The 14,878-nt window shown below is 48.0% G+C and overlaps 1 protein-coding gene across 1 annotated transcript in view; it reads left to right on the plus strand.

Annotated features, from left to right (window-relative positions):
* Positions 1–3,294: 3,294 nt before the first annotated feature.
* The window catches only part of LOC143382683 (E3 ubiquitin-protein ligase RNF213-like), a 56,155-nt gene continuing 44,571 nt past the window's right edge, over positions 3,295–14,878 (plus strand). Inside the window, exons 1-8 of the mRNA XM_077108061.1 lie at positions 3,295–3,496; positions 6,661–7,247; positions 8,047–8,212; positions 9,206–9,423; positions 10,393–10,533; positions 10,643–10,807; positions 11,842–12,955; positions 13,900–14,093. Coding sequence (XP_076964176.1) covers positions 3,295–3,496; positions 6,661–7,247; positions 8,047–8,212; positions 9,206–9,423; positions 10,393–10,533; positions 10,643–10,807; positions 11,842–12,955; positions 13,900–14,093 — 2,787 coding nt within the window. The remainder of the gene's footprint in view (positions 3,497–6,660; positions 7,248–8,046; positions 8,213–9,205; positions 9,424–10,392; positions 10,534–10,642; positions 10,808–11,841; positions 12,956–13,899; positions 14,094–14,878) is intronic.

Genomic DNA, 14,878 nt, shown 5'->3' on the forward strand with positions numbered 1-14,878 from the left:
TTTATCACTGAGCCACATTGCCAGCTCTTTTTGTTTTTCATTTTGAGACAGAGCCTCACTAAGTTGCTGAATCTAGCCTCCAACTTGTGATCCTCCTGCCTCAGCCTAGTGAGCTGCTGGGATTACAGGCATGTGCCCCTACACCAGGCCTATTAACTGATTTTTGATGTAAAAACATGGTTTTATTCCTGGGATAAATCTTACTTCCCTATGGTCTATAACTTTTTATTCATTGCTAATTAATGTTTTCTTTTATCCTGTTAAGTGTCAAAAGTACCTGTTATTAGTTCATCCTGTGTTTTTTATTGATCACTGAAACTTTTTCATTTTTTTACAAAAATGTGAATGCAAAGAAGAAAACTGTTTTGTTTCTTGGTGAAGCATCAGAAGGAGAATTGGAGTGTCTTTGGTGTTTGAGGGCAGTTTGTGATGTAGTGAAGTTTTCCTCATCTTGTTTTTGGCATTTTTCATGACAGGCAAGTCTAAGAGAAATACAGAAGCTGACAATGAGCTGGGAGGGTGTGTGACTTGGGGTTGTAGGGGTGTGTTTGTGCATGTGTATGCATCTTCAAACCTCTGGCACCTCACATAAGGAGCCAGGCCAGGACAATGGAAATTCCCTAGGAAATATTTAGTATTTTATGTTTCTTTTCTTTTTGCAATATGGGGGATGAAACCCAGGGCCTCCAATACACCAAGCTACCAGGGGGTAGCCCAACCTCTCTTCTGTATTATTATTTTTTTTGAGGCACTATAAAACTAGCTTCAGTAGATTTATGAAATGCTCTTGGGTGCTAACTTGTGTCATTAAAAGACAAATCAGTAAAATCTTCTCAACTCTCTCTTTTAATTCATTTTCTTTTAGTCTCAGATCAGTGTACTGGAGGGAGTCTCTTGTCATGATTTGCAGAAATTTGGCAGCCTTGTGTCTGCTGTGATCACCAAGTCCTGACCCAGGAACAACAGGGAGTCTGTGGAAGGCCTGGATGAGATTCTTGAACACCTGCTCACGGGGCCTGATGTGAAGCAGCTCTTCAAGTTGTACGGTGCGTGTAGGACTGGTTGGAGTTTCTGTCCTTCCTTGGGCAAATGAAGAGGCAAGGTAGTTGACCTGGTCCTCAGCCTGCATGTGCTGAGGTTTGGTAAAGGCAGGATGCATGGAGGTGCCCAGGCAGGTGTTAGGCATAAAGAGCTTCTAACACTAGAACCATTGTCTGCTGAGTGCCTGCTGAATATGTGTTCCTGGGGGGACACACGGTCCTTGAAGCAACCTCTCTGAAAGTCCCCAAGCCCCTTGATTTCCAGATGAGGGAATGGAAGTACCCAGGGCACATTGCTTAACCAGGATGTTGGAGACTCACTGTGTCCAAGATAACAAATGATTAGAAATCAGTCCAAGCCCAGCTTGCCTCCCTGTGAAGCTCATGTGTCACATTTTGAGACCAATATTGATAACTAACACAACATGAAGTGACTCTTCAGCTATCACCTTCCCAAGTGTCGTGTGTTGCCCTGGAAATGATGGTGCAGGTTTATGTGTAAATTGCTAGATTCAGATCCTGTAGTGGGAAAACACTTGTGTGGCAATAAAAACCCAGGGCCAATGATTGTCTCAGCCAAACCAGCTGCTCTGTTCTACACCAGGTCATAGGCAGGAGTAGTGTGTGGTTCTGAAGGTGGCTGCTGTGTGCACGGGCCACAGCAGCCTGCTGGGGAAGAGTTCACTGTCACACTCCACAGCATGCATTTAAGGCTCCTCCTTGTCTTTTCCTGGCTTCATGGTTTCATTCCTTTTATCACTGAGTAAAGTCCCCTTGTCTGGATGTGCCTGGGTTGGTCCATTCTCCCACTGAAGGTCATCTCAGCTGCACTCTGTATAGGGGTGATGCTGGGGATGAACCAGGGATTCATGCCTGCTAGCCTAACACACTACCATCAAGCTGCACTCCAGCCCCCTGTTATCTTTGTTTTGTTTTGTTTTTTTAAAGAGAGAGAGAGAATTTTTTTAATATGTATTTTTTAGTTTGGGGTGGACACAACATCTTTATTTTATTTTTATGTGGTGCTGAGGATCGAACCCAGCGCCCTGTGCAGCCAAGCGAGTGTGCTACATCTTGGAGCCACATCCCCAGCCCCTTATCTTTGTTTTTTATGGTAAAAATAAACTTGGTCTTCTCATAATACTATATGAACCTCATATTACTGTGAGATAGATAGTCTGGCAGTTAAACTAGTCATGTTTTAAAATATTGTCCTCTAGTTGCTCCAAAAGCTCATGTTCCAGGTTTTGATCCACAGACAAGATAGGCAGAGCATGAAGCTGCAGCATGGATATGCCTCCTTCCTGGGTGCTGTGCAGATGCTTCCCTGCACCCGTGGAGTGGCCTCTGATATGAGCTTGTCCTGTTGCAGTTTATTTTCCTACTACTGCAGGGATTCTCAAGACAGATGTGCCGGGTTTCTGTACTTGTGACTAAAAGGCTCAGGGATCACTCCAGTTGAACTGGGCTGACTGGGGTACACCAAATAAAATAAAAGAGACACAAATACCTTTTTGTTTGGGGTCGCAGTGACGGCTCCTCTGACTTTAAGGGTCCGCAGGAAGAGAGAGAGAGCGAGAGCACGTGCTGACCCCTTTTATTGAGGAGAAGCTATTCAAATGAGGCAAGGGGTCAGGTTTCAGGGGGCTGAGTCTATCTTTATGATGTCTGTTGTCAGCATGTTGACTGACATCTGAGTAGGCCACATCCAAGGGCATAGTAAGAGAAGGGGACACACACAGGCACTTCCATGAAAGATTCTATCCTAAACAGGGCAAGGGGTTATATTACAAAGGAATAGGTGAGCATAACTTCACCCATGGTGCTGTAGCAAGACACACCTATGCACAAGGCACTGTCCCTCAAACCCAAGAAGGATGGGGAAAGCTTTGCCACATTTCTGTGACTGAGTGCATCAGCACCCAGCCAGGGAGTATGACTCAGTCACATGCAAGGTTGGTCTCCCACAAGGTGAATTTCCAAGAATATCATATGTAGTTCAAGAAATACGTTCACTGTAGCATGGGCTCAGGACTTCAACCCTGAGCACTGTGGTTCTCCTGGCTGACTTTGGCCATTGGAAGGGTCTCCTCCTCCCATACAGGAGATGCCCTAGGTTAAGACCTGAACCTCATAGGTACAGGAATAGCTGAGTGAGGCATCAGCGCATTTGGAAACACCACTGACTGCTGCCAGCGCCGTGTGGGCATGGGGCTGGTGAGAGGTTCTAATGGCAAGGAGAGGGGAGGGCCGCATGCTCATTGTGCTCGTTATCTTCTCAGGGACAGATGAGAAACTCTTAGCCAACATCACAGAGGACGCCAAGAGGTTGATGGCTGCCGCCAGCTCTGTCTTCACAGAGGTTGCTGGTGATGTCCTGAATGGGTCCATATTGGTCAGACGGTTGGAGCTGATCCTGAAGCACAAAAGTCAGTTTCTGGACCTGTGGCAGTTAGGTGAGCTGAGGCCAGGCTGGTAAGAAGCCTATGTTCACATGTGTGCTGGCTGTCCTCCTCTATACCACCAAGTGGGGGCCTCCTTGTCCTTCCGATGGTGACTGTGGGGCACTCCCAGGGAGAGAAAGGGATATCGTGAAGTTTGTTTCCTTTGGCTGACTTTGTCATTATTTTCCAGAGACAGAAAGTTCTTCATTCCAAGAGAAAAATTGTGACATGGAAGAGACACTGGACTGGAGGATGGGCGAAGTCATGTTTCTGATGAGAGAGAAGAGACAGGTGGACAGCCTCCTGAGGCTGTGTGGGAAGGTGAAGCATCTCATCCAAGGTACTGCTCCCGCAGTTGCGCAAGGAACCCTTGAGAGCTGTCACGGAGATGAAGCAGGCCACAAATAGAGGGGCCTTATTTTTCAGGGAGAAGCTTTTAAAAAACATTCTTGACCCAGTTTTCAATGCATTTGCCCAGGGAAGCAGCTTCCCTTGTACATTCTTGTTTGTGTGCCTCTACACCCGTCGATGTCCCCAATTTCCCAGTGTCAATGTCCTATGCTGGCTTCCCAAGGAGGGGAGGTGTAGATCTTTCTCCAGTCTGTGCCCTGAACATGAGGCTCCTTGCTGCTCTGTCACTCCCAGTGGTGTCCTGAGTTACTGGTACCTTCTTCAGGATATAGGGCCTTCGCCATGGTGTGAACATAGGATTCATAGGCGAGCCGTGTGGTGGACTATGGCCACTCCATGGTTCTGGCACAAAGTTTCTGTAGCTGGTAGAATTGCATTTCTTTCCTTGGTACTTCCTTTTCCCCTTTTTTATTGTGTTTATTTCAAATTCAGCCCCAAACTGAACCAGCTATCTGAGTAGATGTCTCTGAAGATCTCCCAGGACAGAGGGCTTATTTTCCCTAGCGGGTAGTTGGCCCTTAATCTCCTCTGTCTCCCAGGGTTGCCTTGGCCTCTGGGCTGGTAGGGCAGGTCCTGCATCTCTGGCCTGTGCTTGACTCCTGTTTGACAGAGGGTGGCATCTACTGCTTGCTGGGACTGGGACACAGGAGGCCAGATACAGAACTATGCCCCTGCTATAGGTTGATCATTGGGCCAAGGGCAGAATTTCCTTCAGAGTGCTGCCTGAATGCTGCATTGGGATGTCAGATGCATTCTCACTACTGATCCTCTATATGGAGCTTGTTGTCCTTCTCTGGATACTCTTGAGAACTGTCGGGCCCTAGTGTTCTGAAGTTGACATTAATCTGTGCCTGGCCTTGGGTCTCTTTTCCATCTCTAGGATGGGGCACTGGCAGGTCTCAGCCAGAGATCTAGTCTTAGAGCTCTAGGGTGTTCTCCTGAATTGGTTAATTATGCTTTCCCTGTTGCAGGGTGCACATCAGCAGCTGCTGGGCCTCCTGGCATGGTTGCCTGACTCCCATGACATCTCTCCTGCTTGGGCTTCACTTCCTGAGCCTTCTCTTCAATCTCCTCCTATAACCTGGGCATTGAATTCTTCATTTCAGCTCTTATATATAGTTAATTTGAAGGCACTCCCTTTTTTCTTTTCTTTTTTGGCACTGGAGTCGAACTCAGGGGCACTAGAACACTGAGCTACATCCCCAGCCCTATTTTTGTATTTTATTTAGAGACATGGTCTCACTGATTTGTTTATTATTTTTCTTTTGCTGAGGCTGGCTTTGAACTCGTGATCCTACTACCTCAGCCTTGCCAGCCACTGGGATTACAGGTGTGTACCATCATGCCCAAAACTTTTTTTTTTTTTAAAGATATTTTGCTTAGTTGTAGATGGACAAAATACCTTTATTTATTTATCTTTATGTGGTGCTGAGGATAGAACCCAGTGCCTCACATGTGCTAGGTGTGTGCTCTACCACTGAGCCACAATCCCAGCCCCTCCCTTTTCTCTTGAAATATTCATTTATATACTATGTTCTTGTGGTTCATGGTTGCAGCATGTTTTCCCATTTTTTCCCGTTTCATCCAAGTTGCTTTTATCTGTTGGCTTTCTTTCTTTCTTTCCTTTTTTGCATGTTGGGGATGGATGCTAGGCTTTTTTAAATTTTTTATTTATTTATTTTTTTAATGGCACTGAGGATTGAACGCATGCTAGGCAAGCATTCTACCACTGAGCTACACAATACCTATTGGCTTTTTTGGATATATTTCCCACATTAAAACTTCTTCTGTTCTGATTGGAGATTTTCGTTTGTCTGTATGAAGACAGTCCCCACAGGTGGATGGACAGGCAAAGGGCTTCTGGGCTGTGACTTGTTGGGCTCTGTGGCTGCCCTTAAATTGACCTAGTCCTTGAGGCTTCTCTTGTGAGCTGGTCATATTTGCACCCCCTGCCTGCTGCCAGATTTCTGGAGCCAAGAGGGAGAGGAGGAGAGTGAGCCCCACTTTTATTCCAGTTTTCCTGCCCTGGTGACTGTGTCATCCTCTTTGTCCTTAGATTGAATACTCCCTGTCCTCTGTAGCTGCCCAAGACAGGTGTGTGTCTAGAAGTAGCCTCCAGGCCAGAGAGCCCTGCAGTTGGTCCTTCCTGCCCCTTGACAAGGGGCGGGCAGCCCCCATCTGCCTCCATGGTGGAGGCGGACTCTCACCAAATGCTTCTTAAACAGACTTTGAACCCAATTCCAGTTCCCTCTCTGCCTCCTCCAGTCTAGGGTGACCTTAACATCTAGTGTCCTTGAGTGCCAGAAACTTGTGCTGGGCCTGGCTGAACTCACCTCTGCTGTGTCCTTAGGGTCTCTGTTCTCAGGCCCCAAGTGTTATTTGCCACTGGTGTGGTCATCTTTCTACTTCTAGCTTGTGTTGTTATTGGGCTTCTTTTCTACTGTCCTTGTTCCTGCTGGTTTTGATGTTTTAAAAGCATTCTCTAATCTGTCACTGGAATGGGATTTGGGAGGGAGATGGATTTGTGTTTCCAACTGTTCTATCCACACAAGAGTTTCCAGTCTGTTCTTTATCATGAAAACTGATGAACAATCCTGTGGCAGGGTGGAGGGGAGGAGGGATGAATTCTTCTTAAGAAAAAAAAATCCCATAAATAATATTAATTTGTGTTTTCTCAAAGAAGTTATTAGAAATACTAGGAAAGTAAAATAAGATGCTACCGTGTCTAGCAGTTTAACTTCCATGTTTCCTTGTGGTTTCCAAAGTGGATTTTGGAGAGATTGAAGCAAGACACTCAGAAGACCTGAACTGCAAAAGACTGAATGAAGCCATGAGGGTGAGACAGCCAGCGTCCTCAGCCTGCAAGCTGATGACTCACTACAACCTGGACCGTGAGGTCCAAAGAATGGCTGCAAGGATAGACTTGCTGATGGACAGCCACATCTTCCAGGTCTTCTGGGAAGAAGCTGCAGAGTCATTAAGCCATCTCCAAGGAGAATCTGAAAGACAAACCCTTGCGCTTTTAGAGGCCTATGAGTACTTGTACTCGCCTTGTTACCAGAGGTTCATGAAACTGTTTCAGGATCTGAAGTCAGGAGAGATCACCTTTGGAGATATTAATGTCTTCTTCAAGGACTTTGTAGATAAATACAATGACCTGACTTTAGACCTCCAGATCATGTGTGAAGTAGACCCCCAGGCCCAGAGGGGCTGGATCTCAGAGCGTGTTGAACAGATCAAGGAGTACTATAGCCTGCACCAGGCAATCAGCTCGGCCAAGGTCATCTTGCAGTTCAAAAAGGATTTTGGATTGACTGGTGACTTCAGTGTTATTTACACTTTAATAAACTTTGTAAGTTATTTTCTGGGGACTCCTGGGAGGTAGGGGTCTACCTCAGACTCCTTAGAAGCCCCAGGTTTTCTGGGAAAATCAGTGAGGCAGCCCCCTCCATGGACTCTCATCTGGGCTGCACTAAGTCTGGAACATTCCAAGCCCTGGGTTTTTACCTTTGCTTGAGAAAGTGTGACTGTTCCTTAGCTAGTGAGTTTTCTCGGGTCTATATGAGAACCAAAAATTCAGGGTAGAAAAACCAACCCCTTTCCAGAGGAATCTCATCTCTTTAGGTTATGAAAGCTCAAAGGGAAATATTTTGTCATCTGTCCAGATACCTCTCCTAGTTGCAGTGGGAATGCCAAATGGTACATTGCTCCTGTTGTGCAATTGCTCCAATGGTACATTTCTCAGGCCTGAATCTCTTCCTGTTTCTTAGTCTCACATTTCTAAGGTGTGTGGATTTTCAGTAGAGGCAGGTATGTTAATGCTTAAAATTTAACACATAGTGTGGAATTGTCTATACCTAGACTTGAACCCTTCGGTAAGTCTATGAGTAACTCCCCCCAGAGAAGCTAACAACATGGACCTGGCTGGGCTGCTGTGAGTAGCAGGTTTCAAAGTCTGTGAAAGCTTCCTCACAGGACCTGGGTACTGGGGACAGTAGCAACTGCAGCTTAGCAAGGAGGGCTGTGGAGGTCATGCTATCTTTGGTGCAAGAATGTGTCAGGCTCTGCTATAGCAGCTGCTTGTCCAGGCATACTGGAGGGCAGGTGTGGGTGGTTGCTGGAACAGCCCATAGCAGAGCTTCATCTTGCAGATTGATGATTTCAAGGCCACCCACCATGAGAGACTGAACCAGATTAGCCCTCAGCTCATCCAGGCCAAGAAGCTGTTGCAGGACATCAGTGAGTCCCGCCGCCAGTGTCTGGAGGAGCTGGCCCTGCAGAAGGAGCTGGTCAGCTGGCTACATGACGAGCTGAGAGGTATGGTGGGAGCTCAGCTTCAGGTGTTTGCCAACTGGGGTTCCTGACCTTAAGGATGTCCTGCCTCAATCATTTGCATGTGTTGGGTTGCGGGGGCAGTGTCTGCTTCTAGGCCCACAGTGGAGTTTGCATCAGGACAGCTTTTCAGACTTCTGGTTAAAACTGTTTTTCTTTGTTGCTCTTTCCATTTGTGGACACTGGCATCATTTTCACAAGCATCCTGACTCCTTTTTCTCCTTCAAGCTCATTCTACCAGAGGCCTAGGCATGCTCTTGCCCACAGAGGGGTGTTGCTGCTGTAAGCTTGTGTAACCTGTATACTTCTCTTCCAGCCTAGGGCTGGGCAGCCTATGTGGTTGTGTGAACTAGATAGAGCCTGTGTGGTTGTGTGGACTAGATAGAGGCAGGGGAGGAGAGGTAAGAAAGAAAGTTCAAGGAGGTGGAGTGGGGACAGCACTCACACACCACCTCCTGCTGGCCACTGAGGCGTCACTGGCTCCAGCTCTCATCCAGAGCTTTGCTGCTTCCACCTTGTACTCCTGAGTCTGCTTTGACTTACATTCTTTGATTAGTAATTAACCTAGGGGAATTATCTCAGTTTTTTAAATAACTGATTGCCCATTATTATTATTTTTTTTATTAGTTGCTCAAAACATTACAATGATCTTGACATATCATACATTTGATTCAAATTATTTACCAATGGAACGTGTTTTTGTTTAGGTGATAATGTTTGTAGATTAAAGGAAATAAGGTACACACAAGCCTAGACCAGTGCCTGGGACATTGTTTGGTAAACATTAGATGCTGGTCAGTGGTGTCATCATATGCTGCAAAAGAAAATGTGTCCTGGTGTCCTAACGGAAGGCAGGAAGTGCCACACACGCTAGGTGTTTACTTAGTGTCTATCGATGGCCTCACGAAGGATCTTGCCCCAGGTGAGAGTTGTGCAGCATCATGGAGTGGTCCTGTGCTGACTCCCTCTCTGCCCCAGGCATCACCGAGCTCAAGGTATTTGTGGACCTGGCCTCCATCTCAGCTGGAGAAAGCGACATTGATGTGGACCGGGTGGCCTGCTTCCATGTTGCTGTGCAGGGCTATGCGTCCCTGCTGTATAAGCTGGACAAGAAGGCAGACTTCAGAAAGTTCATGGAAATTTTAAGAGAACTCTGGAAGGCTCTGCAAAATGACCCCCATCTGCCCAGTAAGCTGGTGAGTTTTGTTCCTGATTCCAAGGTGTGGAGGTCTTGCAGCCTTGGGAAGCAGCTGTGCTTTGAGGGCACGTGGGCATGGAGGCGTGTAGGCAGCCATTTAAACTGATGTTTAAAAACAGATTTTCTTCACTATGGAAATGCTTTCTTTGTCTTGGGTTGGAAGAGAACTACAGAGCTGCATGTCAAGAGCAGTCACCACCCTACAGGACAAGTGTGGAAAGAGCACAGTAGGAAGCGTGTGAAAGGGTGTGCAGCAGTTTTCTCTGAATTTAGTAACTGTCCTTTTATTTAGTTAGTTTTTGGTATTTTTCACAATTGATGTTGATTAATTTTTTTATCAGAAAAATAAAACATTTAAGTAAACTACCTGTACCAGTGTCTGAGTAAACTTACACTCATAACTTACCCAATGAGAAGAGATATCCAGAGGCCTGCACCAGCCTTGGGACAGTCCCGTATGTGGTTGGAGGGTGGGGAGATGGACAGAGAGAGCAGTTTTGCAGTTTTTCTGCTAGAAGCTCATTTTCTGTTGTGATTTTTTCTGTTCTTCTGGTCATGCTCAGGGACCAATGCAGGACATTAAGAATTTAGGGCTCCTGTTCAGTCAACCATCTCTCCTCAGAGGGCCTTTGTTCTGGGAACCCAGGAGGATGGTGGCCTGCCACCAGAGAGCACGGCCTGTGGCTATCTTACGAATCAACCATAAGTGCAGGCCAAGTGCATTCCAAGTGTCAGCTAGAAACCTGGCACCAGTGCAGCCACAATGAGTGGTCAGGGTCCTGAGGAACAGGCAGAGTCTTGAGGGAACAGGCAGGGGTACCTGAGGCGGCCTCAGGCAAGAAGTTATGCCTGGAGCCCTAGAGGAGGGTGGCTGGAGTTTGCCCAGCAAGGGCAGAGGCAGGAGGAGGACATCCAGGAAGATAGTCATTCGAACCCTGGCCCATGTTCTCTGCTTTTATCCCAACAGCGAGATTCTGCTAGGAACTTGGAGTGGCTGAAGACAGTGAAGAAAACCCATGGGTCCATTGAGCAGTCATCTCTGTCCCTGGCCACAGCAATCAACAGCAGAGGCATCTATGAGATCAGGGCATCCACAAGCGACCACAAGGTGAGCCCTCTCAGATTCCAGGTGCACTGTTGGTGGCACGTACTGGTCTGCTGCAGAGTGAGCGTTTTAGCCACCAGAAAATGGCTTCTAATCACGTTTTGCCTCCCAGATCTCCCCAGATGCCATCCTGCACCGGATCCTCCCTGGGGGTCACAGTGGCCTGGAGCCAGAGCGCTCCTACACTTTAGAAGAGCTGAAGGATCTTTTAAACAAGCTGATGCTGATGTCTGGCAAGAAAGACCACAAGAATATGGAAGTGGAGAGGTTTTCTCAGGTGAGCAGGTGCCCTGTTCCCTCAGGCTGGGCATGCTCACTGCCCTGCTTCCTGCAAAGGGGAAGGGGCAGGGGTTGGCTTCTGGTGGACAGAGTGGCTCCAGAGAGTGGAGCTTGTGGGTCTGCAGGGTGCACCTTGCCTAGAGCCACATCTGAGGTGGGACAGGCCCTGGAGGCCCTGGAGGCCCTGGAGGCATCCTTTAGATTTGTCACCACTGGTGATTAATCAGCTGCATTTAGCAGGAGGTGACCAAGTAGATAGTTCTGAGAAGAAGTATGAATGGCTTCATTTACTCTGTAAATTGGCAAAGTCAAACACCTCAATATTCTAATGGACACTCTTCATCAAAACTAAAGTAACTGAGCCAGGTGTGGTGGCACATGCCTGTAATACCAGTGACTCAGGACGGAGTCAGGAAGAGTGTAAGTTAGAGGCCAGCGTCAGCAACTTAGTGAGATCCTGTCTCAAAATGAAAAAGGGCTGGGACATAACTCAATGGTATTACACCCTGGGTTCAATCCCTGGTAGCAACCCCCCCCAAAAAAAAAATAAACCAAAAAAACCCTAAAATAATTGTAGATATAGGTTGTTGGTTTTTGTAATAGTCTCTCTCTCTTTCTCTTCCCTCCTTCTCCCTCTCTCTCTCTCTCTCTCTCTCTCTCTCTCTCTCTCTCCCCCTCTCTCCCCCCTCCTCCCTCCCTCCCCCTCTCCTGTTATAGGTTCTTTCCTTACAGTTTATTTGCACTTCACAGTAGACAATTTTTCATCCAGTGCAGCCATAGAGCCAGGTTCTGGCACATACTAGGCAAGTGCTCTACCACTGAGACCAGCCCAGCCCACAGTCAACATTCTTATCTGCCACCTGATCTCTTCCTGAAGGTAGCTGCCCTCTTCTAGGCTTTTCGTGTTTCCCAATGACCCTGAAGGAGGAGTGAACCCAAAACCCTTGACTTAGAACCCATGTGTGTCTAGATTAGCATGTCCCCCTGCAGTAGCTCACTGTGACATCTGCCTTATGCCCTTGTTTCCCCCAGTTATTCTGCTATGTGCAGCGGCTCATGCAAGCCTTCCTGAACCTGTACTCTGCGGGAAACATGCTGTTCCGGACCTGGACTGCCGAGGTCTACTGCTGCCCCAGGAATGGCATCTCCATCTGCATGGACTTCCACTTGGAGTTGGTAAGCCAGTTGACAGAGAGTGGGGACGTCACCCAGCTCCTGGAAGCCCTCTGCAGGCAAATGGAGCACTTCCTGGAAGACTGGAAGGAGCTGGTGAGCAGAAAGCGCAGGGAGCACTTCTACCTCAACTTCTACACAGCCGAGCAGCTGGTCCTCCTGAGCACTGAGCTCAGGAAGCAGAGTCCCAGCGAAGCTACCCTCATGATGCTGTCCTTCATCAAAGTCAACTGCACCCCAGCTGATGTCTTAAAAGCCACCAAGGGGTTCAGTGAGGCTCCCAGACACCACGTGAGGACAGTGATGGAAAAATTACCTCCATTGCAATCTGCTGAGATCAGCCTGGTGACCAAGCTGAGGGCCATCATGGAACAGTCCCTGGAGAGCATGAGTGTCTTTCTGCCTGGCTGCCTGGTCCTGGAGGCCCTGGGCCATTGTCTGGCTCGCCTGGCCACGATGAGTGGGCCTCCTGTGGAACGGTCTCTCCCCATGGGCTTGCAGGCTGGCCAGCCCAACCTGGTCTTGTGTGGCCATTCTGAGGTGCTGTTGGCTACCTTGGCCATCTACATGCAGGCCCCAGGTCAGCCCCTGCCCACTTTCGATGAGGTGCTACTCTGCACTCCAGGGACCACATTTGAGGAGGTTGCCCTGTTCTTGCACTGCTGCCTGGTCCCGGTTTCCCAGGGGCACAATTGCTACAGCCTGCTGTTTGCGGATCAGCTGAGCTATGAGGTGGCCAGCCAGGCAGAGGCCCTCTTCCGCAGCCTGTGCACACAGTGTCCCCGGGAGGACTACCAGCTGGTGGTGGTCTGCGTCGCGGCACAGGAATGCTGCTACCTGCCCTCAGCCTTTAGCCAGTACAAAGTCCACCTCATCCCCCAGGCACCCCTCCATGCCATCCAGGACTACCTGGCACATCACTACCAGGTCCCAGCACAGACCTGTCGGTGGCAGCTGTGTTCAGAGACCGGATGTGTGTGGGGTTCGTGGCCTCAGAGAGAGCCGGAGTTGGTAATGAGAGCGCTGGGGTGGGAAGGCAGTCTCTCAGGGCTTCCCAATGACCCCTGCCTCTGCAGCAGTGGGCACCTCAGATGACACCTCTCTGCAGGTGGGAAAGTGAGTCTCAGGAGGGTCTGACTCCCTGCAGTCAGTGCTTCCTCTAGAAGGGGCCCCCTTTCCACCCAGGTTGCAGTTCCTGGGAACCCAGCTCCTCCTGGCATGGACTTCTCTGCAGGTCACTTTTTTCTTGTGTAAACTCTTGACCTCTTCTGGGTCACATTGGTGTGATCAGAGGAGGCGCAGCTGCTCTGGCTCCAGGAGAAGAGTGCTTTGCACCCTCCCTTCAGTCACTGTCATGTGTCCTTAATAAGAGGTGGTGACTTCCATTCTGTTGATTTCATCCCATGAGCATCACTGTGCCCTGTCAGGACAAAACCTGCCCTCCCCTCCCTGCTCAGGACATGCCTCTGCTTTTACTTTATTATACTTCCACTGCTGTCCTCATGGAGAATGCCAGGATGCTGAGTGGGTGACAGCTAGGGACTCTGGCTTCATGGTGCAATTATGCTCTAATCTGATGTTCCATTGCATCAGTTTTGATTTTTACATAGAGAAGTAACTGTTTTTTTTTTTTTTTTTTAAATGGGGATTTACCTCAGGGGTGCCCTATCACTGAGCCGTATCCTCAGCCTTTCTTATTTTTTATTTTGAGACATGGTCTCACTAAGTTGTTTAGGGCCTCACTAAGTTGCTGAGGCTGGCCTTGAATTTGCAATCTTCCTGCCTCAGCCTCCCAAGCTCCTGGGATTACAAGTGTATGCCACTGCTCTTGCCTAAGAAGTAACTTCTAATCTCTCCGGATTCTGTTCCTCTTGGTCCATGGGCTTGGGATCTCATTTCCTTATTTTAACATTACAGGGAAGTCTCTCTATGTGAAGAGATTGCATGAAAAACTGAAAAAGAAGTTAAATAGTGAAAAGGTGCCTTTAAAGATTGTTCGGTTGACTGACACTCAGGTGGATGAAGGCCGCATCCTGGGCTCCCTCCTATCTTTCTGGGATGCTCAGTTTCGGAAAACGCCTATGATATTCCACTTTGATGTGACTGCTTCGGTAAGTGCCTATTTGGCAGCTGAATGGCCACATCAGAAGGTGTAATTCCAAGGGCCCTACTTGCTTCTCCCTGTATGAAGAGTCCCTTCTTTTTACACCTACCTGTGGTCAGTACCCTTCTCTTTAGGAACAAGACAGGAGGGTCCTGGGGGTTGGAAGAAATGGTTGGCGTTTGTGTATTTTCAACCCATGCTTCTCTGTCTTTAGGTACAGACTGGAACTTGGGTTTTTCTTTTCAAACTCCTCATTTTACAATACCTAATGGATATAAGTGGGAAAATGTGGCTTCGGAACCCATGCCATTTATATATCATTGAAATCCTAGTAGGAAATTCAGTACTGCCAAAGAGGTCTTCAAAGCTGGTAAGCACACAGGACATTTGCAGGTGATCACAGCACACCTTTGCTGCTGTGGCCTATGGCCTGAGTTGACACATCTTAATTGTTTCCCACTTTCATGTTAAGGGAGCAGCGAGTATGTGTAAGGCGAAATGCATGCTTAGACTTAGATCTTAATGATGTCTGGAATGAGAATGCTCTCGTATTTATTGATTGGCAGAGTCTTGCATTTGTCTGGATCTGTCAGATCCATGCTATGTCTGGGTTGAGTCTCACCTGTGCTGAGTATTCAGGAGATTCCTCTGTTGATGGGCATTGTCTCTTTTCCTGCCAGTGAAGATAGCAGGGCGACTTTGCACATGGAAAGCCATTAGCTGGTGGGAGTTCTATGGTCGCACATGTGTTCGTGCTTGGAGGAGAGATCACGCCACAGGAGACTGGGTTGG

This window comes from Callospermophilus lateralis, unplaced genomic scaffold (genome assembly GCF_048772815.1).
Source record: "Callospermophilus lateralis isolate mCalLat2 unplaced genomic scaffold, mCalLat2.hap1 Scaffold_1246, whole genome shotgun sequence".
In the NCBI taxonomy this organism is placed as follows: domain Eukaryota; kingdom Metazoa; phylum Chordata; class Mammalia; order Rodentia; family Sciuridae; genus Callospermophilus; species Callospermophilus lateralis.